The sequence below is a fragment of the Rhea pennata genome, chromosome 2, assembly GCF_028389875.1.
Source record: "Rhea pennata isolate bPtePen1 chromosome 2, bPtePen1.pri, whole genome shotgun sequence".
Taxonomy (NCBI): domain Eukaryota; kingdom Metazoa; phylum Chordata; class Aves; order Rheiformes; family Rheidae; genus Rhea; species Rhea pennata.
Window position 1 is genome coordinate 57,124,214 of NC_084664.1, and position 24,916 is coordinate 57,149,129.

The following is a 24,916-nucleotide window of genomic DNA, read 5'->3' on the forward strand; positions in this document are numbered from 1 at the left end:
CTGGCCCGTTGAATTTGCTTTGAAATGAAATGCAAACTAGTGTCAGCAAGTTTGGGGAGGTCCTTTTGTCCTTATTTTTTAAGAAATATTTGCCGTTCAGCTTGTTTCTTTGCCATTTTTAATGGCAATTTAATTAATTTTGTAGAGCTTGGATACCCTGATGATTATCAGATTACTTGCAATCACTTTGATTTGTTTGGCCGCTCTGAGAATGAAGCCATTCCTTTATTTTTTACTGGTTTTACATACCAACTCCATGATGCTTTTGAAGCTGTAAATGTGTTATGCTAATGGGCATTTATAGTCTTTAAAACATATAATCCATCTGTGAAGCTGTATTTGCTAGAAGGGGTCTACAAGCCAGTTCTGGCAAATAAATTATTACTGTGAATGAGAACTAATGGCTCAGCAACTTATACATCTCAATAATTTGCATTTAAACAAACAAACGAAAAAATCATTCCACACTATGGAATACTGGAATTTCATTGTGTGAAATACTCCACAATGAGACTCTGATCCTACCTCCAAGAATGTGTCATGCAGTGAAGGAATTACAGACTACCCAAATCACCAAACACGCGTATAATTGTGCTCTCCAGTCATTTAAAAAAGAGGGCTGAAGAAATGGAGTATCAAATTAAATGTGAATGTATGGTACTAAGAATATCTTTCTGGTCTCCCTTTCCCCTGAAATGGGTTAAACACACATATGACACAATTTTCGCATCATTATGCAAGGCAGTGATATCTGTGTATGTGTGCTTACAAAAACCTTAAACATTTGCTTGGGATCAAACAGCTGGTTGTTTTACATTCCTTATTTGATTGAACTTCATATTTCTTGTGTCCCACCACTCTGAAACTACTGCCTAGGGGTACTACAGCAGTGCATTCTAAATCAGTTGTCCACCACAATGCAATGTATCCAATGTATGAAGAAAGGATTTCTTCCATGTCCACTTCATTTTGTGCCTGGTTATTCTGTGCCTATGGATTTACGGGGGAAAACTGCAACAATTGTACAAGGTTGAGTTTCTTTTGAGTAACAGAAAATTGCAAAGTCATTTCATCAGACCTTTCTTTAAAAAAAAACAAAAAACAAAACAAAAACATGCACTTCACACGTTTACATTGGTTTACAATAAAAAACAGAAAAAGGAAGCATACAGACATTCAAAAAGGGAGCAAGAGAGAAGAGGGAGGGAGGGGGAATGGGTGTAGCAATACTGATTCAAAACTGAAATGGAAGACAGTTTCTCCCTAGAACACTTTAGGGTTTTCAGAGTCCTTATTCCATAAAAGGAATATACTTGAAACACATCCCATTTAGGTGAGATGAGATTGCTAAAATACATACACAACTAAAAAATATGAGTCTTTTTTTTCATCTGTTATCTCCTAAGCTTTTTTTTTTAATCATGTCTATTGCATAACAGCAAGAAACTTGCTTTCTTCTGCAAGTGAGGTCAACAAAGAACTCATGTCCCCAATAGCCATGTTGGTTGTGCTTACAGGCATAGCTGGGAATGTAAGAGACGCTCGGGGAGTGGTGAGGCGTGAGGAATTGCGTGAGAGATTCTGAATGATACTCGGACTCAGGGCTCCTGAAATTAAGCTGACATGGTCCCCATCATCTATGATAGCATCAAAATCAATCTGCACACCTTCTAGGCTGTTACTGTCAATGCTGTCAACTGTGCTCGTCACTTGGTTAGCCCCTGGGGAAAGAAGCTCGGATGAGTTTGCAGTACCAGTCCCCTGCAGCAGGCAGTTACCTTCCGAAACAAAGAAAGAACCTGTTTTCATAGCTTGATGGCTGAAGCCTGTGGTTTGGTCATATAACTGACCAGAGTAATTCTGCGCATTAGAGCAGAACTGCTGTGATTGACCTTGCATCTCCATCTTAATGGTGTTTACCCTGTACATCTGGTTGCCATCACTTATGTGTCCTTGCTGTTGTGCCAGGTTGTTTCTCAATGCATTTTGCCGCCTGTTGCCACTGTAATTAGCACACGGTTGGTAACCTTTGGCCACCAACAAACCTGACGGCTGGCTACCAATGTTGTGAGACACTAGTGGACAGCTCTGTGGCCCTTGGTACAGACTGCTTTGTGAGGTAGGACTAACCTGCCCTAATATCATATGACTGGATTGATTGACTCCCTGGTAATGAATGCCATCCCCAACTGGTTGATTTTGCAAATATTCCTGTTCTATCATATTTCCATTCTGCATTCCATTTGCCATGCTGGTGGCTTGATTGCTGGATGCCATGGGATGACCAAAATTTTGCTGGTCTCCATTCACTGGCATGTTGCTGTTTCTCAGCTTCTGCCCTTGAACTGCCATGGTACAGGAATTGTCCATTGCCCCAGAAATCATTGGTTGCCTGCTGATGCTTTCACCATAAGGTTTACTGGGCTGTATGTCGAAAGAATTACCAGTGCTGCTGCCAAGAACTGCATTTTGCTGTAAACTGTAGGAACTGTTGTTTTCCATCAGGTTCTGATAGCCATTTTGCTGGGCGGCATTGCTTCTCTCCAGGTTCTGCTGCTGAACCATCATATTGTTATACAGCCCAAAAGCTCGAGTCTGCTGCGCTGCTGAGCGCTGACCACATTTCAGTTTTGAAGGAGATAAGTCAGAACTTCCTGAGCTTACTTCATTCCACTGAATTGGCAAGTCGCTCTTGTTTGCCTCAGAGCCTGCCTGTTGATTGCTTGGCGGAGGGACTTGGTTGAAGTTGCTGGGGTTGTTGTTTCCTAACACTGAGCTGTGATGCATTTTGTTGTTGTCTAGGACATTGTTCAACAAATGGTCGTACATGCCCTGGTTCTGGGAATTCAAATACTGAACCACATCATCTGGCAGAAGATCCTCATCATTCAAACTGCCACCTGCTTCCATCGTAGCAGCCTCCAGAGCGACGTTCTCACTGATACTCGGAGGACAAGGGGAGCTGAAGCCACGGAAGACACTACCCTCAGAACGGGTGTAGTTCTGAAGAACAAAGTTGCGCTTTTCCAAGGATGGAGGCAAAGCAGGAGGATTAAAGCTATTAAGACTGTTGAAACGCTGGACTCTAGGGACAGAGAGGTTGTCGGAGACCATTCTTACCGGATCACTGGCTCTCCTTGTCCCGTTTCCTAGAGCATCGTGAGATAGAAAATGCCTCCTGCTGTAACCATTTGTCCCACCATCACTGCATCTTCGAGGGGCATTCACTGGAGGTAGCGGAGATACTCCAGACTCCCTGCAGTCACCCAAGAGTGCCATCCTTGTTTTGAGGCTCATCCTCTCCATGTTAGGCAGTGGAGTTGGTGGGGGTCCACCAGTAGCTGCTGCATATTTAGCTTTCAGCCTGTATTGCTGGGCTGGAGTGAGGCTGAGAAGACTTGGGAGGTCATCACACTGGCTTGCTTCACTGGAACGCCGGGAGGCATCTGTCGAGATGGGGTCATAGGAGTCTGCAACACTCACGTTTTGAGGTCTTCCCTCCACCTGGGAAGCATCGCTGGACCTCCGGCTGGAAAAGCAAGGTGAGATTCCAGAGGATCTGCGACTGCTCAAGTAGGCTGAACTGATTGTGCTAGTATTGCTGTCCCTCCTGTTCAGCATGTTTAACACGGTGATGTCCATACTTGAAAGTTCATTCCTGTTTGGTAGAATAGTCATGGATCCTCCTACACTGCAGCTGCTGTTTGACTGGGTACCTGGAGGTAAAAATCACAGATAAACAAACAGACATTGTCCAGAAACTGCTATAGAAAACACTCAGTAAGGAAGTAAGGGGCATATAAGGAAATGCCTGTATGATCACAGGAAATCATAACAGCACCATTTATTGAAAGAAGTAGGGATAAAAACTGTGTTCTTTGGTTAAAAGTTAATCTGGAAACTCAAAGGTTACATTTCAGCATGAACCCTACCACAGAATTTACAGGCCATAGCCACAAACTGTCATCAGCCGGTGTAGTACCCTGGCCCTCAGTGCAGCTGTGCTGACTGATGTGCCAGAAGAACACATTATAGGCAAAATACAATTGAACAGGCATTTGCATGGAATAGCTAACCAGACAATTTGGAGACTATTCAAGGTCGTTGCTAAGACTTCTTGAAATATTTTTGAAATAATCCCTAACAACTGCAAAACACCCTTGCTGGTTTCCTTGTTTTATTTTATAAGTAAATAAGCATTTCTTAATTTTACATAGCTTCTTTTGCTTAAATGTGTTTCAGAAAACATAAACAGCCACTGCTGGGTGGACAGCAGAAATCTACAGGTATACTGTAGATGATGAAGAGGCAGAGGGGATATATATTCGGCAATGAGCACCATCTTGTACAAAAATAGCTATGGATCCTCAGCACTGACTCTGTCTTGCTGCCATTCATAGATAATTGTATTCTGTAGCAGTAGTATCTGTACATACAGTTACTTGAATGTTTGGAAACATAGATCATCATGAAGTTTATTTAAAAAGGCAGCCTAACATATCTATGCAAAGGGTGACTTGTTAAGGCCTCACCTGAAAGACTCCCATACAATACAGTGCTAGGTATTCAACTCATCTGCCTAAAAAGTAGACAAGATTCTGTTGATCTTGGGTCCAAACATAGGGAGTATTTCAATTATGAAATACTTGGATGCCCTGCTGGCTCCATCGCTATAAGATAGGGATTATCAGACCTCTCTTGGGGTGGGTAGCAGGATTTGTAATGAGCAGATGAACAAATAGTGCTCACTTTAAGGACCATTCTTGCAGCTGCTGAATTTCGTAAGTTATGCTGCTCTTTTGTAAGGTTTGCAAGACTGAACTAGCAAGCAATGAGTTCAAGGACAAAAAGTGTTATCACTCCCATTATGCGTATCTCACCATTTCCTATGAGAGGTGGCAAGGTCGGGGCTTTAGAAGGTGGAACGGGGTTCAGTCTTGGAAGCATTCCATTAACTTGTTTCAACCTTTCTAATTTGACTTGCTCCATCCATTTGGTCCCTGTCATATTCCTCCTGGCCTGTAAGCCAAGTGCTGTGGTGGCTGTGGAAATGGTAGAGTCCATGATTGGGGTTTCATCGATGACACTGAGGTCTCCTACACTACCGCCACCGGTCAGAGTAAGCTCGATCCCATTGTTGGAATAGTTGCTGATGGGGGACTGTTCGCTGCTGCATGTAGACTGACCACCAGGGCTTGGCTGAGATGTCTATTGGAATGAAGTGAGAAACAAAGGACCGTTACAATTAAGCAAAAGAAAATGCTAACAAAGTACTTGCAACAAATGTGGATCTAAACAGAGTGAAAGGAAAACAATATAAAGAAAAGTTTAGCTTTACATGATGACAGTGATCACTCATTAAGAGGCTTTCTAGAATCTTGATTTTAATTACAATGAAAGCCACTGCAAACCTTAAAATGCACTTTAGTATCTTGCTGAGAGAATAAATTACAACTGTATCAATCATTTATTTCAGCTACCCTCAAAATTGCTTGTATCACTTCATACAGTTTGTGAGCATGTATGGATGGATATCCATATTTTGGGTATGTGCTGTTGCCAAGTAAAACTGCAGGTTGATAAACAAAATCAGAATGCAGCCACGTCAAAAGGCCTTATTTACAGTGCTAGGCTTGTAGCAAACAAACAAACAAGATTACGACAATACTGGAATTTGGTTTTTTTTTAATTAAACTTGTGTCTAAAGTAAGTATTTTCCAGGCTTTAGGCTCACTGTTACAAACAGCTGTTGGCCTGAAATGTTGGCATGAAGCAGAATAAGGACAAAGCATCAATGCAAAAATATTGTAACATATTATCAGTCTCCTGAAAGACCCTAGCAGTACAGTCTAACTTACCATCTCTGCACTGACTCAGGAAGATGATGATCTACTGGCTCAAATCCTTTGTTTCATTAGAATTTAAGAAATCTTCTAAGTATACAGCACAGCCTGCTAATCTATGGAGATATAAACCTGCCACAATATCATCTCCTTTCTTAACAGACAGTGTTCCCAGGTGTCTATTTTTTGTAGCAGAATTCTTGATGGGGGGAAATACAGGCTTAATTTATTTTATTACTCATAAGGCTCTCATAAAACAATGTGGAAATTCCTTTGACAAACTAAAACTCAGATAGACTGACAGACAAACAGATAGCAAGACAGACAGAAGTCTCTACAAGTAAAATCTTATTGTACATTTTATCAGTGTGATTAAAAATCTGTGGTCATCTGTGGGGCATGCAGTAGCATTCTGCTCTCAAGAACAGTTTCATATAAGTATTTTGCTTTTTGCGTTCTTTTTGCATTCTTTTCTGCCAGCCTGTGATTTTTATGCAAGTTCTTACTGATAAATGCTAACTGAAATTTCTGAGGCAGCAGTGGTGGCTCTCACTTTAAACATCAGTGAATGAAGATCCAGATTCATGGCAGTACTGTGGCTTTGTATGTCGCTGAGGAGTACCTTAAAGTTCAGTAACTTTTATTATTTCTAATCTGAATGATAATACTCAGAGTTTATGAGGCCTGACTAAGTTGATTTCCCAATCCCAGCCATGGCAGATTTGATGACAAGAATATAAGGAACCGTTATCGCAGGGACAAGAACTAGTGCTCGTGGACAATAGCTCCGTGCCAGATGGGAGAAGAGTGCTAATGGTCAGAAGCCTGTTCTTGTAGCCACATGGCAAGATCACACTAAGGTACGTTATAGAAGTATGGGAACATGTATCTCCAGGTGCGCAACACAAAAATAAATGGTATCTCATCTAGAGGGGAAGGTGCAGACATAACGGAAGACATTTCACGAAGGCAAACCAGATTTTGCACATGTCAAGCATTACAAAATACTCACAGCACACTACATTTGGGAATGAGTTTGATGGATTGCACGTTACTAAATAAAAGAATGATTGGATAACAGGCAGAAGGCTAAAATAAAGACAGAAATAATGTTGCAATAAGAAAAACAGCAGAGAAGTAAAAATTCCCTCACCTTATTACCCACTGTCCTTAGGAAGTTAAAACATGACATTTAAGAGCATCAGACAGAAGAGACATTGGATTAGTTGAAAAATAGTAGGTATATCTTAATTCACACAAGCAATGAAAAACAAGAAATACAGAAAATTAACTATTTTTAAAAAGATCTTCAGTGAGAAATATTATATATATGTAAGCAACCAAATTAACCAAATTAACGCTCCTCTCCTGCAAACTTTATTCATATTAAAACCAATTGTACTCAACAGCTCAACACAGCTCACTAACACTAAGGATTTACCTACCTAAGCAAGAGGGAGTAGGTGTTGTTCCTTTGTAATTTAAGGTAATTATTACCATAGACAGCAGAGGATCTACTTTAAACTTCAACAAAAGTTAACTTTAAGCCCTTGGAAGTTTATGAACTGAGGATTATTATTCTACAATTTGGAATAGGCACAATACGGCAATATGGCAGTTACTCATATTTCAATCAGCAGTCAGTTTGAAATTGCAGCATGAAGATTAACCTCATGAGCAGAATTTGGAGGGTTTATATTTGTAGTTCCCAAAAGCTGAGTTCAGATGAATTGTATTGCCTAGTTGTGGAAGAGGATGTTAAAACCTTGCTAGTTTTATCCCTTGAGGAGAGGATGATGAGATACAGGCATATGAAAGAAAAAACTTCTTTATTTAATATAGTAGGTCAAAAAATGGAATAAATATTACTAGGAAGTTCCAAGAGGAATAGGGAGCTTTCAGCATTAGAGGTTGTACTGATTTAATGCAATACATTGAGCTAAACCAGTGAAAAGGCCTTCAAAGACTTTTAATTAAGGTTAAATGGGAATGAACTTAACCAGGTTAAGCTGAATTAAGTATTTAATTAACCTAAAAAATCACTTCGCAATAGAGATCCAATGACTTAAGAGATATCCTCCTGCTACTGAAGTCAGGCACTTTATCATGCTTCAGTTTAATCTACTCTTTAAGTACAGATCTGCCAATCTCAAACTCCTGAAAACCAACAGTTTCCCCAAGTTTTCCTAAAATTATCACCAGAAATACCATCAACATACTATTTTGGACTCAGTTTTATTTGTATTCTGGTTTTGAGCCTGCAAGATTCAGTTTCTCTAACTTTTTACTGCAAAGAGGAGAGTGGAAAATTTTGCCTTTTTAAAAAATGAGATATCTTCTCATAATATGTCGATTCCAAAAAACGGAGTTTTAACAGAAACAATTATTGTGAGAATTGCCAACACTGCACTTACTGCATATTACACAGACTAGATATGTTTATTTGTAATTTCATATAGCTTTAAAAACATTTTATAATGTAAATGAAAAAGAAAACCTCACAAGACACAAACTTCTGAGCTAGAGTTTATGGGCTCGAGCATTTTATAAAGGGATTATTAACTGATGAGAATAAGAAAAAAGAAGAAGGGAATGGCACGGTATGTTGCATACCATTGGTTTTTCTGACTTGACCGCTTTCACTTGGAGGCATTCTTCACGCTTTGAGGTAGTGTTGCTGAGGTCCTTCTGCTCACCAACTGCACCCTGAGTCTGCTGGCCTGGTGATCGGGTCTGAGAATGGCTGCCTGGGTCTCTTGGTGGTGGAGGCCTCGGGTGGATATCTCCCCGCTGCTTCTTGGTGACATGTGCCTCTGGGCCATGCACAGTCTTCACATGTTTCCGAAGAGAACTGGGGTCTGTGTAGCGCTTAGTGCAGCCTGGTATCTTGCAAACATATGGTTTCTGTCAAGTCAGGATAAACACTTAAATCAGATTTAATTCCAGGCGGGACTTCTGAAGAACTCCTCAGAGTACAGCCACTAATACAGTTACATATTTTCACAATGAATTTGTTGTCTAATTTATACCTCTAGAATTAATGCTGCATAGGTAACAGAGGGTAGAGCCCCTCATGATGTGAACAGGCATAGCTTTGATTTATCATTGCAGTGGAGTCAACAGAGCTGTGGCAGTTTATGAAGACTGCACTGATTTTCTATGCTGCCCATCCCTGTCAGTAGTTTTACATCCTGTTTCTGATATACACTGTACCTGCTCCTTGAAGTTCCCCTTCAAAATATGCTGGGACATTCAACGGGAATATCCAAGGGAGACATCTTCTTCTGGCCTCTTCAGACCACTAGTTTAAATGCCAAAGCATAGGATTCAATTCTATAATCATTCTTTCCTTGCAGCAATATACAAACTAGTACTTTGCTACTGAACTATATGAACTAGTACAGTGCTATATACGTACTAGTATTATGCTACTACCACTAGCTTAACTACTCATTCGTTTTCTTTAAATCCAGCAGCCTTTGTCTATGAATCTCTCTACTTCACTGAGCAGCACAGAATGAAGTATTTATGCTACTGAGCCAAATTTACTACTTTATAATCTCATTAAGAGCTTGTTCTTATACTATGCTGGGATAGACAGGAACAGTTGAACAGTTCTTAAACACTAACTGTTCAGGAAATAAAGTATCATTCACTTCTACAACTAAACTGTTTCCAAAAAACAACCGTTTTTTTTTGTCTTATTTGGATCAAATGCACCCTCAGCAAGTTTGCAGACTATTCAAAACTGGGAGAAGTGGCTGATGTATCAGATGCTTATGTTGCCATTCAGAGGGACCTCAACAGGCTGGCGAGATGGGCAGAGAGGAACCGAGGAGATGAAGTTCAACAAAGGCAAATACAGAGTCCTGCACCTGCGGAGGAATAACTCCATGCACCTGTACAAGCTGGAGACTGATCTACTGGAAAGCAGCTCTGCAGAGAAGAACCTAGCTGTCCTGGTAGACAACAAGGTGACCATGCACCAGCAGTGTGCCCTCATCCATAGATGACCAATGGTATTGTGGGTTGCATTAGACAGAGCATTACCAGCAGATTGAAGGAAGGTGATCCTTCCCCTCTACTCAGCCCTGGTGAGGCCACATCGGGAGTGATGGGTCCAGTTCTGGGCTCCTCAGTACAAGAGAGACATGGATTTACTGGAGTGAGTACAGCAAAGGGCCACAAAGATGATTAAGGGATGGCAGCATCTGTCATACGAGAAGAAGCCGAGAGAGCTGGGATTGTTCAGTCTGGAAATGAGAAGGCTCTAGGGGGATCTTATAAATGTGTGTAAGTATCTAATGGGAGGGTATAAAGAAGACGGGGCCACTGGCACTCTTCCCAGTGGTGCTAGTGACAGGATGAGAGACAGTGGTACAAATTAAAATACAGGAAACTCCATCTGAACACAAGAACACAGTGCTTTACTATGAGGGTGGTTTGAACATTGGAACAGTTGCCCAGAGAGGTTGTGTAGTCTCCATCCTTGCAGATATTCAAAACTCAGCTGGATATGATCCTGGGTGACCTGCTCCAGCCAACTCTGCCTGAGCAGGGTGGACCTGAGCAAAGGTGTCTTCCAGCCCCAAATATTTTGTGATTTATACTAACCCTCAAGAAAAAAGAGCTCCTTTAGCACACTTCCTTAAAGTGGTTCTCTGTCTGTTTATATATGGCACTACAGAGCCTTTACAAATGTAGCTTGTTAATCTCTAAGGCCTAAGCCTGCTTCCAATGTCAATGGGTGAAAAAGAAAAAAAAACATTGACTTGAATGGGAGCAAAAATTACAATATTATTGCTGAGCTATTGAGGCAGGTTTTCTAAAGAAGCTATGGAAGTATATATCATGAGGTTTTTTTCTACATACATGTAGGACAGATCTGTATCATGCTATCTGATCTGTCTGCAAGTCTGTCTACTGGTTACCTGCTTGCAATCACAATGGCACCACAGGGAAGTGCTGATGGGGTTATGATGTTGTCCACAGCACTACATTAGTCTATGTTGGCTAAGAATATTAGTCCATTTCTTTGTGAAACAATAGTAAGGGGATTTTTTTCATTTGTCTTTGCCACTGCACCTACCAGAAATGATGTGTAGTAGATAACCTCTCTTGGACATGAAATCTGGATCTTAAACAACAAGGAGCACAGGTCTGCAGGTTCACGTGGATCTTATTTATCAGCTAGGTAACAACAAATTGGTTCAGAGAGTAAACAAAATAGAAGCTCAGTCAGCTATTGGCAAGTATTTAGTGAACCTCCTTCTACCTACTTTTGCTGACAATTCACAAAATTGCTCTTGGGCTTTAGTGTAGTGGTCAGTGTACTGAGAGCACACACTCCAGTGACTGAGTAAACTCAAGAGATGTGAAGCACTGTCTGCATCCCCTGTGGCTCAGAAATGCTGCATGGACCATGAGATGTGAAGAAGATAATGCCTCTAGGAGATTTTGTCAGCCCAAGCAAATGCTTGTGATGGACCTGACAGACAACTAGAGAAAGAGACAAGTCTTGTGGAAATGGGTATAGCTAGTGTGCTTCCAGTCCATGAAGTCAGCACGCACGCTGGTGTGTTCTGTTCTTCCAGTACTTTCTGGTTCAGGCTAGAGGAGACGGAATATAAACACAGGGCACAGGAGACAGCATGGGCTCCTCCAAGATATGCGATTATTAAAATGACCTAATGACCTATGCAACCTGAAATGGGGCAACAGAAAGAGGGACAGAGGATGAATAGGATGTGACTCCTGAAAGAGGGGAAGGCAGTAACATAAAATAGCAACAAAGAAACATTACACCGAGAGTTTCGGAGACAGCTGTGACTGCCACAGTTGGTTTATTCAAGAAAGATCAAATTCTCTCTACTGCAGCCTTACCTGGTGAGGTCTGTTCAGAATGGAAAGAAAGAATGAAACAGTACAGAGAAGACGGGAAAGGGAGACTTCAGATCTTCAAGGTGAACCCAAATTTTCCAATCTCTTGCTCTCAGAGTGCCTGGGCAGTCTTCACTCCTACTCTCTCAGATAGCAGGAGGTGTACAGCAGGGTGCACTCTCCTGCACTGAAGATGCAACTGTAACTCCACTCCTCCCTGAGTGAAAGCTGCTGCTTAGCAGCCAGCAGATGTCAGTACAGAACAACACAAGATTACTGTACTCCTCCAGGCTGAACAGGCCCCTCCATCTCTGAGTGAAAAAATTATCCCTGCATTTCAACTCAAATCTTTTCCCAGTTAACACACGTTTCCATTAGATCACTCCTTCAACTCTCCCTTTCTCTTGTGCTTAATAAAATGACCAAGAGCCTCTTTAGCCTCCACATGGCTCTAAAAAGACTGATTTTGCTGCTGAGAGATATTTAGAACTTATTCTTTCAGGTTGTTGAGGACTTCTCTGTCTATATTCCGTAATAAACTGTTAATGATTACATTGTAGCTCTGTGTGACTCTTTTTTTGGGGGGGAATCTGTGATTACTTACCTCGTTGGAATGAGTCCTGTTTTGGTGCTTGGCCCTGTCAGATGCATTGGAGAAAGCCTTGTTGCAGCCTTCATGTTCACACACATACGGTTTCTCTCCAGTGTGAGATCTCAAGTGCGTTTTCAAGTTTTCTAGTCTGGAGTAGGCCTTTGTACAACCTTCAAACTGCAGACAAGAATTAAATCTGGATTAATTTTTAATATTTGCACTTGCTAGAAGTGGTAAAGGTTGACTTGTGGAAGTTTAGAAAATTTCCAAGGTCTAGGTTCTAAGACCTTGCCTAATTTAATTTTGGTTTTATTTGCCGAATTTTTCATTTTACCCATCACAGTTCAAGTTAAAATGCTTCCAGCATTAGGCAAACCTCTTACAAGAAAGAACAGTATTTGTGTACTTCATCTAAGACAGAAATCCACTGCAAAGTCATAAGGATGCTGTGGCCAGCAATAATATCCAGATGCAACTCTGTAAGAGAGTGTTCTTAAATAATTAAACAAATTAAGCCCTATTTTATAATGCCTTTTGGGAAATCTTTGCACTTTAAACTTGAGGAAGAGGGCCAAATTATCCAGTGGCTCCCCTCTCCTAAAGTTCTTATCCTCTGGGCCAGCTGGATAAGAAAACAGTAAGGGTAGTCTTTTCCACAACAAATGTCTGATGGGCAAGAAATCAGGGAACACAGCATCTGTGCTGCTCTTTTCTCTGAGTAACCCCAGCTCCCCTGCCAAAGCCTGGAGTTCAGCCGCATTTACTCACAGTGCATTTGTGTGGCTTTTCCCCCGTATGTCTCCTCATGTGGACCACCAGCATATACTGGGCTTTGAATGGTTTCTGCTCGCGGGAACAATCCAGCCATCGGCACACAAACTCTTTCTTCTCGCCATGTATATGGTCATTATTTATATGCTGGTGAGGTAGAGAACAGATTACAGCTTAACACAAACTTAACGTCGTCATTAGCCTTACTGTTAATTTGCGCTGAAGCGCAGTACCAGAAGTTCAGCTGTGAACTAGAAACTTTTGGTACAAACAGAACAAGAAGACTGTCTGTGCTCCAAAGAGATTGCAGGTTTCAAACTGCAGATCTCTCAGAAATTCCACTAAGGCACGTGAGTTTGTTTCTACTGATACTGATAGGCTTTGGATCAGGCTTCAGGGATACAGAATGTTAAATGGATCCTGGACAAGCTCGTGCATGGTGCCACTTACACGATTCACACTGAGTAATGCTTTCTTGGACCAGAGAAGTCTCACTTATGCGCTACTCAATGTGAATAAGGTATACAAAACCAGGCCTTTAAAACACATCCTCCAACCTCAAAAATCAAAAATCGCTAAACACATCTTTTAACTCACTCCCCACTACCCATATTTTATTTCAGTAAATGTGTTAGGTTAGCACACACATTGTGTGGAACAAAACCTTACATACTCCAGTAACTAAAAACTCTGGGCACAGAAGCATCCATCAAGCCAGCTTTCGCCACTATGAAGCATGGCTTTCCTTGAGTTTTACTAAAAAGTCTCTAGGAACAACACCAGCCTAAGCCTGCTGACAGTCATGTCTGCGTGCACGCGCTACGGTACATACGCAATATGGTATCTGTGTGAGTGTATCCAGAGCCAGGCTAAGGCTGTGTCTTTTACTCTTCCAAAAGAGTAGCTTGCTCTGATCCCTTCAGCAAGATCCAGAGCAGCAGAGCATTTAAGCATGGATTTAAAACTCACTGACTGTGTTTCTGAGCAGAAATGGACAGTTGAATTAGGGCCAGCCTCAAGTTACATATTTTTTTTAAGGTTTAACTGTTTATATATTTTTGCACAGTTTCATAAAGAACCAAAAGCATCCTAAACTGGACTCTCAACGGTGCACGAAGGAGGGAATTTCAACAGGAACTGGTTGGTGAATTCTCTTGGACACTCTTCAAGAAATCCCAGCCTCAGTGACTTAACCATTACTCTACTTTCTATAGTAGTTTTTATTTCTGCCACTAGAGGGCCTCCTCTCTCAGAAAATGCAATTATTTCAATTAAGGTAATAAAACTCTTCCACAGTTTATACTTGATTGTAGCACAGAGACAAAAATCAGTATCTACTCCATAAGTAGCTCACAGAAAAGGTCAGGCATACAGAAAGTCAGTAGTTCATACCAGAACACAAGAAAAGATAATCCCAATCTTTTCAAAAGTCCTGAAAACAATCAGAAAACCAAAGAAAATCATTTATGTTCACAATTATACAGCATCCCCATGGCAAACAGATGTGGACTGCCTATAAAAGATGACTGCTCTTTTTCTGTTTTTGAAACTTTATTGTTTCTTAAAAGTTCTGATGGAGTATAGAGCATATGAACAGAACAGATGTGCTGGACAATACATAACATGTAATCTGTAGGAGTTTATGTTTCAAGTGCCTATCTCTGTAGTCCATTCGTATTACGTATGCTTGTACAGAAAGTGTACAGATGCCCAGTGTTTTGAAATCAGATCAGAACAAGACAATGAGGTTAACGTGCATTTTTATTTGCTGAAAGAAAAAGAAGTAACAGGACAAATGTCAATGCATTTAAGTAATTTTTGGCCCAGTCTTTCTAGAAATAATACAGACTGTGAACTGTTTGATTCAACTTATATGGCCCAGCAGGAAACAAAATAAAACTGGCTAGCCATTCTATTTGATTCTAGAATTTCAGGACTGGTTGGATCACTTCTTTGTTATGAAACAAAACTGCACCTCCTTTTACTCTTGCTGTCCTGCATGGACACTCAGGCATTGTGACATTCTTACAGAAGAATCCTCAGTAAGACCTTTTCCCTCTTTGTCCCTGCAGATGAGCTTTCTCCTTCTGCCTTCAGGATCTTGAGGATCTGTGTAAGCATCCTCTAACTAGCGCTTCTCACAGGCATAGCACTGCCTTCTCCACCTGCCTCCCCCATCCATGCTAATGGCAGCTGGGAAAAAAGCTTGCCCAGGATGGTGACTAGCTTATCCACCTCTGTAAGTCACTCCACTGGCTCATCTGTCAAGTATCTTGTGATCACCTTCAAGTCACTGCTTAACTCTCTCTCTTCTTACTCATCTGCCCTGCTCTCTTATTTTGTCACTCCTTTCCTATTCCCTCTGCTCTTCCTACAACCAAACTCCTCTTTGTACTGTTTCCCCACACTGCTCTGTTGTACCATGCAGCATCTGGGAGCCCACCTGTGAAGCCATCTTGTTCTCATTTAACTTGAGGATCCCTATCTTCACACAAAGCCCAGGAGAAATGATCTCATTACATCATCTAGTAATCTGGATAATTTACTTAGTTCTCAGATGAGCTACTCGCTTGCTGTGGGCAGAGGGATGATATTTTAGCAGATCTATAAACTTGCCTGAATACTCAAAGACTGATCTGGAAGACACTGCTACACATCAAATCAGCACAAGCAAGAGGACAATGACAGAATTCAGCAGTGCTCTTAGCTAATGAGGTTCACAGCTTTCCTCACCCCAGTCATGTAGTGTTAGATTCAGATACCCTCCCTCCCTTAAGTTGTGATCCAAAAATGGACCAGCCATCTGCCATGGACACCTAGACAGAACACCACAAATGAAGCACATACTAAACCTGTACTGGGATTCTTTGGCAGAAAACAATGTGCAATCATTTACAAAATGTTTCAAGGAAGAGAGTTTTTGCAATGCAAACAACGGCAATTAGATATGGCAGAAGTTTGCGAACTCTGGCATTAAGGTTCTTTGACTCAGATAATTACCTTTGGATTTTGCATGGTGTTTTTGACTCCTTGCTCTCTATTATAAGGGAGAATGAATAGTTTTGAGCTTGTAAAACAAAGAACAGTCTGGAATAAGAGTATTATGCAAAGCAGAAGCTTTGGTACAGTACAATAAGGATTTATAGGGTTTGAATTTATAATCTGTTTGTAACCTTATTACACCCATGAAATGTCACATTCCAGGGACTAGATCAGAGGGATTTTTTTTCCCAGTGAAATTGAATTTTGATGCAGTTTCAGGGTGTGAAAAGGCTTTTCTTTTAATTTTGTAGGCCCAAACCTGCAAGTTTTACTCATGTTGGTAATCCTTATTACAGTAAATAGACACATGAAGGCCAATGATACTACTCCCTGGTGTCAGGTTTGCTAACATAAGGCTCTGAAGCACTAGCTCTGTAGTATTAACAATTTCTGACCTGAAGAAAGGGAACCCTTAATAGCTGGAATTCTACTAGCTATCTCCCACTGCACACAGTTCTAAGAATCTGCTAAGCAAGGGTCATTTACAGAACACCAATGACTTTCATGCCATTTCAACGCTAACTACCAAACCTTCAATCTGTCCTGGCTCTTTTGGTTTTCTTTAGAGGTTTGCTACTAATGTTTGGCTCCAAAATACCCTAATATGAACTAAGGGAGCTGACCTAAATACTGGTTTTGGTGTCAAAATACTATGGCTTTGGAGAGAGGGAGCTCTAAGATAGCTTTCAATTCCAAAGCAAAAAAAGTCAGTCAGTCAACTGAAATCAAGGCTGAACTTGGCCTATCAAGTCTACCAGGAAAGCCCCAAAAATACAGGCAATCGGAAAATCCACAGTGTTCTGGACACATAAATGTTTATATGATATTAAATAGTATTTAGAAAGGTAACATCTTAAAAGGTACATGTTCTTATATAATCATTGCACACTGGGTGTGCAACTCCGTATTGTAATAGATGATTCAAGGTGACATTGGAGGTAGGTCCTGCCACAATCTTCATGTCTGATTTCCTCTTCAGCATGTTTTTCAGAAAAAAAAGAATGCACAAACAACTCAAACTGATTGCTTGGTGCCTATTAGTTATTGAATACATAAACAGAGCCCAAATGTGTTCTTGCAGTAGTCAAACAGTACCAGGAAAACCGACCTTCACAGCAGTGGAGTGAGGTGGAACAGAAAAAGAATGACTGTCAGCTATATTTGAGATTGGATCTGAAAGCAAAGTGTTATTGGGGAAGAAAGCAGAAAACATTGGGCAAAGTCACTAATTTTGCTTTTTACCCTAAACACACTATCCTAACATGCTAGGGGAAAACGGAGAAGAGACTGCACTGTATTGGTACAGTGCGGAAGTTAGTGACACCGTGGAAAGCATAATATCAGTACCACCGAAGAGTACTTTAATTTCAACTATACAATTTTAGACTTTTTTTTAGTTTCTCACAATTATTTGCCTGTATTTTAAGAGTTTAAAAAGTGGATGTTAAGCAACTCCTTGTGAAACCTCACTACTGACTTCAAACAGAACAAACACTGAAATCATCGCCTCCTAGCGCAAATCTCTCCCTTAACTGTATTGCTTCATAAATGCCCTCAAACCAGCATAGCTGCTGCAATTGCCATGTATGAGATGAAGAGCAAGCTGCGAAGAGGCACTGCAGAGGAATGGCTGCTAAACACAGCTTATCCTGCAGCTGCACGAGGGAGTTGGAGAGCCCACAAGCTGCACAGAGGAAACGTTCAGAGATTGTGTCCGGCAGTAACACACTGGATAGCTCTGAAGCTGGTTTGGAAGGCGATTAGTTGTCCCTGACCTGAAAGTCCAGCAGGGAGCACCCTTTTATTTAGGTGTTTTGCACAGGGGATATAGATTTGTCCCTAAGCCCATATGGAGTTAGATATTGGAAGGGAATTCCTGGTCAAGTCCATCCCTCGCTATGGTAAGCCTCACTACACGTAATCTCATGTTCATGAACAGAGTAAGCTTCATCTTCTAAGTACTTTGGTGTTCTGCTTTCTCTGTTCCCAGGGGAAGGCTATTCCAGGAACTCACTCCTCTGCTGGTTAACAACTGTTTAATTTCTAGCATCTATTTATTCACAGCCAATTTATACTCATTTGTTCTTGTGCCAACACTATCCTTCAGCTTAAATAGCTCTGTTTCCCTCCATAGCGTTTATTTCTCTTTTCCTCTTCCCTCTCACTGCCTAACTAATTTACAGCAACACTGTCCTCTCTGCCTTCTTTTGCTGGATTAAACAACCTAGTTCTTTCTAGTCTTCTGGAGGAAGACCAATTCCTCACATCCTTCTCTTAGTCCACTTTGGCTTGACGTGTGGAAGTTCCTACATCTGGGTCATGCCTATGATTTTGGCCCTAAGTTCCGCATAGCCACTCACAGGCCAATCTGCCTCAGTGGTCCTCTCAGCCCTTCTCTTCACCTGTTCTAATGTCACCTTCCTGACCACAATAATATGAAGTATCCAAGAGCTCACTAAATTTTGAGTAACAGAATTTGAACTTACCTAACCTTGCTAGGGTGTAATTACAGATCTCTTTCGCTTTTGATAGTTACTTGAGACCATTAGCAAAGCATCTGAGCATTTTATAGCTTGCTACTGTATCTCTCCTAACAACAAACCTTGGGAAATACCTTGGGAAATAATATCTACTACTATGGCCACATTAGAGATAGAGACTGAAAGTCCGGGAAAGCTAAGACTCATATTCACGGAAGTATTTAGGTCACTGATTCCCACTGAAATTTATCACCCATTCATGAGTAGTGTGCATACTTCTGAGGTCTTGACCCACATAGCTTCCTGAGACACCTAAGTGATTGACTGTATAAAGAATACCAGCATTCAGAAAAGTGACAGGGCAACACTTTAGCTAGTATCCATGCTTGTTTACTCCCCAGGGATGCAATCCATGGTTCATCACTGCTCCTCGCTACCATTTTAGGTAGTCAGGCAACTAAGAGATGACATCAGCCAGTCCTCCCTACCATCTCATTAACATCTTGATAAAGATTAACTCCAAGATCCATGGCTACATGGACAGACAAAAGCTCTGTAGATGAGCCAGGATATAAAGGATGGCCTGGTGAGGCAGGAAATACCCTCCAACAATAGAAATCCCACTGTGGCGAGGCAAAAACCCTGCATCTCTGTAGAGTGAAAACCCCAGCAGACTTTTCAGACACATTCCAATCACTGCAATTGAGTCTTTCTCTAACCTTTGCGACTCTCTGTTAGAACAACGCATGCATTTTAATTTACTCTCATCTGCTGGAAAGTAAGTATGGATCCCTTCTGTCCTTGCACTGCTAAAGACCATTTGCAGTTACAAACAGGTTAGACAACAAAATACTAACATCTCCTTCTTCTTGCATTAAGAAGAGCATGCATTTGACCTCGTGTCCTTAGGGTGGTATAAGTACTTTAAGCCATTTTCAGTTCCTAAGATGGAAGAAGCATTTAAGCTGCTTTAAACTCTTATGGTGGCATAAATGCTTAAGCTGCTTTCAGCTCCTAAAGCCAAACAGAAGCTATAGCTATACATTAAGAAGCTTGTATTTCTGTATAGTCACATGCCTGAGGAGAAACTGAGATAACTATCTCTGTTCCTGTTTCCTTTCCTTTGGATATAGTTATTGTTATTCTGTTACAGTTCTTGTTGCTGTCTTGCATACTTTATAGAAGATTTAAGAAATACTGTTGTGACAGATCTCTACTAATGCCGATTAGCAATATGACATTTTGTGCAATCCACAGATCTGGCCCAAAGCAGGTCAATGTCTCCACAGTTTTGACAGCTTTGCTGAAATTGAATATCCCCAGTTAAAATCAACTGGTCTTTAAAAGGACTGTATGGCAATTTCCTGTGTGTATAACAAATACAATAAATACTGTGTCTGTATACTGCACCCCTCACCCTATAGTTTTTGATCTTTATCATTCAATCTCAATACTTAGTTTTCAAAGTTTTCCACTATCGAAAGATTAAGCCCCCTTCAGCCCCCCAAATTTGGTCATGACTGTAAACCTAAATGAGGACTAGTGATACACGACATTTCAGTAATCAGATATTTTGGGGTTATATGTAAGAGAGAGGATTTTCACTTTTATAAGAGCATAAAAAATATACCACAAATGTCTGTAACTCCAATATGACTGGAAAGATTTTACTCATTCCATTACCAAAAAATAAAATCATTAAGTAAAGAAAGTTTCATTCAAAGTAATGGTTATTTCAGGAAGCAGTATGTGAAAAATAGGAAATTTAACTTAAACCATTTTAAAAACTTAACACATGAATTTTGTGTACCTAACTGTTAATGTTCAATTCTAAGACAAAAAAAAAAAAAAAAAAAAAAAAAAAAACACTTCCGCATGCTAGATGACTTCACACCTGAAGCTCATTAATTACTATACTGTTCTAGATTCCCATCTCTATTACTTAAGAAATTGGCAATAGCCATCAATGAAAAAAAAGAGAAAGGTCAAAATTAGAAGCCCAAGCCAACTGAAAAAAAAAAGATGATTTGTAACTTGAGAAAGCCCACAGGAGATGGAATGGAATGAAAGGCATGGACAACAGGGAAAGGCATGGAAACCAACAGCTGGAAGAAAAGGATAGAAACAATAAGAAAGGAGGAAGCCGGGACAGCCCATCAGGAACCTTGCCACTCTGACTGAGAAGCTTTTCCCCTGCCTTTCACCCACCACCGCCTTTTTGCACCATTTTGGAGAACAGTGCTTAGTTCACTCTGTTTCCTGAGTAGGAACACCGTTTGCAACACATGTATTCTGCCCCAGGAAATGATGTTGATCCTAAATGCTCTTGGCAGGAGGAAGCACAAAGTCCTCTGCCAAAAGAACTTCTCTATCCTCATTATTCCTCTGAAAGTCATTGCTTCTGCTCTCAGGTAAGGGGCGCACAGCAGATTCTGGATGCACTGAGGAACTAAAGAATTCTGCCCTGTAACAGCTCATCACCTTTTATTCGAGAGAAGCTGCTGCCCTTCCAGCATTACTGGCTCAAGAGTTTGTAAACGGCTCCCTCACTTGCCTCAGTGAGAATGGCTTGGACTAACCCAGCACCTTTTGACTGCAACATCCAAATGAGCTCTCTCCTGAGAGGTGCAGACTGAGCGGGACTGTAGTCTCGAGCAGATGTGATGAACAGCTACGGTCAACAGCTATCTTTGGCCAGCACAGCTGCCACTGGGAGAAGACCTGGGTCTACAGCCGTATTTAAAATCTGCATTAAATATCTGGAGTCAATACAACACACAGGAAGAGAAGTTCCTGTCTCATGAGACCAATAACTTTGGAAGCATGGAATGCAAAAAGGAGAGCAGTTGAACTAATAATAATTAATAAACATTTGCATTTTGTAGGTTTTTTGACCCACATACTGTTTAACCAAGCTACGGTGAATCAAAGGATTTCTTAAGGAAGGGTTTGGAGAAGTTTTGTTCTTGAAATGTGGAGCTGTATTACTGATAAAGAGGCATATGCTAATTCAAAGGCCACAACCCAGCAGGACTGTTTTCTTCTCACCTCCCCACTTCAGCTGAAAATATAGGTCTGGCTTTTTTTTGTTGTCTCTCAGTATCAACAACTAAAGTCTCAATCTGAAACTTTTTTTGAAAAAAAAGATGTTTTCTTTCTGCTTCTCCTTTTGTTCTCTCACAATAAATTCCGTAGTTGTCTTTGTTGCCTATCAATAAGTTAAACATATCCAACTTGTATGTTTAAATGCTAAAGACAGAGAAGTCCCCAAGGATATGTCAATCTCTGGCTTTTGTACAAAGAAAATACTATATTTTGCTCAGAAGAGCTCTCTATGGCAATTTAAACACAGTGAGACAGACACAATATCCTGGAGAGAGGAAAACCTGCCTTATTACATTCCTGACCCAAGAGAAAGGATCTGCCCTTAGGACATAAAGAGAATCAGTGGGGGGTGGGGGGAAAGAGAAAAGTTATCTAATCCTAAAAATAAAGACAGCTTTTCATAATACAGCATGACCTTTCTTTTAATCTCTGATACAGTAGTTATACAGTATGGGTATGATAAAATACCAAAGGAGCAAACACAGCTTGCTCTTCAGGCTGAGAACTGATTCCCTGTCAGGGATACTGCATCTATGTTTGCAGGTTTTGGACGGCTTTTTGTGAGGCTTTCGGATATTCTGTGAAGGGAATGGAAGTCACGGGATATTGCAAGGATTCTTTCTCAGTAAGATCACATCTTGTTCTTGTTTTATTTAATATATTTATAATCACACATACAGTATAGCTAAATCTGTTAGCAGCGAAATGTAGCTCCATCAGGACAATATTTTACAGCTCTCGCTTGATTTCCTGTGTAAAACCATACCTATAAAGCAATGGGCAGAAATTGCATCTTTACTTCCTTAAACTGAAAATTTAGTAAATGAGATTCTGCCAGAACATCAGCACAAAGTTGTGGGCATTAATCGTTCCACTTTTACATGGTATAAAATACACTTTGATGGTTCTCAGCTTTTCTTTTCTCTCTCATGCTCCCTCTATAACACAGTCTAAAATCAAGTGCCATCTCTTCCTTGAAAGATGAATTCTTACATTATTAGCTGGGAGGTTAATAGCCAAAACTAGCATGCTATAAGAGTTCAGGCTTTCTTTACTCTTTTTTGTTTGTTTGTTCAAACATATGGAAATAATTTTTCAATAGATGCTGCTGTGGTAACTAAACCCTGTCATGTCTTCCAAACGCTACTCCACCTCTCTCTCTTCAGTCACTTGAACCTGTGACTTGCCCAACAACAGAACTAACTGCATCTATGTGAGGGGACTGCAGTAGTGAAGTGATGAGAAGTGGAAACCACAAGGCAGACACTTAGCTGTTCTCAAAAAGTTTTTTTTTTTTTTGGCTTATGCCTCTGTCTTTCAAGGATATGCTCTGTACTCCTGAGAACTGCTGCTGAAGGGGAAAAGAAGTGACGGGGGGACCATGAGGATGACTGACTTATCGGGGTGCTGGGATGCAGAAGCCCATAGGGGAAGTGCCCCCCTCTCTGCTCCTACCTGGGGAGAAGGGCCTGCTGCAAGCTCACCACTCCTGGTGCTCTCCCCTCCAGTTTCTCCTACCCATCATCCCCATTATTTTTCTGCTTTAGCTGCACTCCCAGCTGCCTCTTGCTGCAGGGGACTCCAGTGCACAATTTCCTGCATTTGTATCACGTGCTTTACCCCTCCGTGAAGGTGCTGGTGACTTGTCCTCCACCTTCCACTTGCTTTGCATTTTTCTTGGTGATTCTTGCATCCTTTCTGGATGCATATTTGGCCCCACAGTTTGAGAGCTGCACTGAGCATATAGCTGCTAAGCTAACAATACCTAGGGGAAAAAAGGCCTTTTGCTGTAGGGTAATATTTTCCAACAGCCTAAGTTCCTCAGCAGTTGTAAGCCCTTTTGGAAAAAGAAACCTGACATATGTAACCCCATTATAACTGTCACCTTCACCAGAACTTCAGCTGTGTGCACAAATCACTTTCTTATATACTCATGTTTGGCGTAGTCTTACTTTGTATTTCCTACGCTCTTCACATTTAGGTCCCCAAATCATAGCCACATTTTCCAGTAATCTATCTTGTGTGTCAAGTTCACATTAAAAAAAAATATGGTAATTTGGCACCTGCAGCATGAAATGAAAGACCCAAGACAGACTAGAGAGGAAAAAAGGTGAGGGTGAAAGAAGCCAGGCAAAGTGTGTGCCAGTGAAGAAGAATTCCAAACTTGGCCTCAAGAGGACAGAGCTGGAGGAAAGACTGAAGAAAGGCCACTTGTTGAAGTTTTTAAGACCCACTGCTGACTAAGTGGTGAAACTGCGATGCTGGCCTTTCCATTGGAATAAAGACTGAAGGTGGTCTTTTCTCATGTCCTATACCCTTGCTCTGCACAGATGATCTAGACTTCAGCCTGTTCCACCTGGTTTCTTTCCTTCTTTCTCCATCTTGTACCTCCCATCACATACACACGTAGGCATTCACACTCTCCACACTGGCCTTCTGGGAGCTGGCTACAGATGGGAGTACCAGAGTGAGATGCAGGAACTATTCCTGCCGAAACGTAACAGCTCTGTGGTGTGACTGCGAGGAGGCACAAAGCCTTCTCCTGCTGTAAGCTTATGAGAGAAAAACTTCTCGTTACAAGGACTTCCACGCTCCCAGCAGATCTCAGTTCTTCTGTTACACATTTCTCTCTTTATCTAGTAAAAACAGTAGTGTAAAAAAGGGGTAGAGATTCCCCTACAGTTGGATAAGGAAGAGGATAAAGAATAGTCTGAAAACGAATGAGAGCCCTTCAGTAGCGCTGTCATCACCACTGAATGTTGCCCAGAAAAATGCACTGTCTGAGTCTTTCTAGGAGTGATTGAATATGGAAGAACAGAAAGCCATCTGAGGCTCAACTTCAGAATTTTCTGCCTCATGATCTTGGCATTTAGGGATAAAAATTGATTTTGTGTGCAAGTGCTAAAGAATTTCCAGGAAAACCAAGTTAAAACCCATTAAAACTCCCTAACAGGCAGTATCCAATGTGAACAATGGCTGACTTCCTTCTTTGCATTTATGAACTCTATACAGCTGTGTACAATCTTTAACAAAAACATATGGGAAAAACATGCCTTACACACACACCCACACACACACACACACACACACACAAAAGGTCCAAGCCCTGATCATCTAGGCTCTCAGCATTGCTGCAGATGTTAGTGTAACACACTTTAAAGTACATATTCTATTTTTTTCTACCTGGCATGGAAGTACCACAG

General features: G+C 41.0%; 1 protein-coding gene across 2 annotated transcripts in view; it reads right to left on the reverse strand.

Moving 5' to 3' along the window:
- Positions 1–1,087: 1,087 nt before the first annotated feature.
- The window catches only part of GLI3 (GLI family zinc finger 3), a 211,881-nt gene continuing 188,052 nt past the window's right edge, over positions 1,088–24,916 (reverse strand). For both annotated transcript variants that reach the window (XM_062569587.1, XM_062569586.1), the window contains exons 12-16: positions 13,084–13,233; positions 12,328–12,492; positions 8,457–8,747; positions 4,881–5,208; positions 1,088–3,716 (exon numbers count right to left, since the gene is read on the reverse strand). In XM_062569587.1, the coding sequence (XP_062425571.1) occupies positions 1,426–3,716; positions 4,881–5,208; positions 8,457–8,747; positions 12,328–12,492; positions 13,084–13,233 (3,225 nt within the window). In that variant the 3' untranslated portion in view covers positions 1,088–1,425. The remainder of the gene's footprint in view (positions 3,717–4,880; positions 5,209–8,456; positions 8,748–12,327; positions 12,493–13,083; positions 13,234–24,916) is intronic.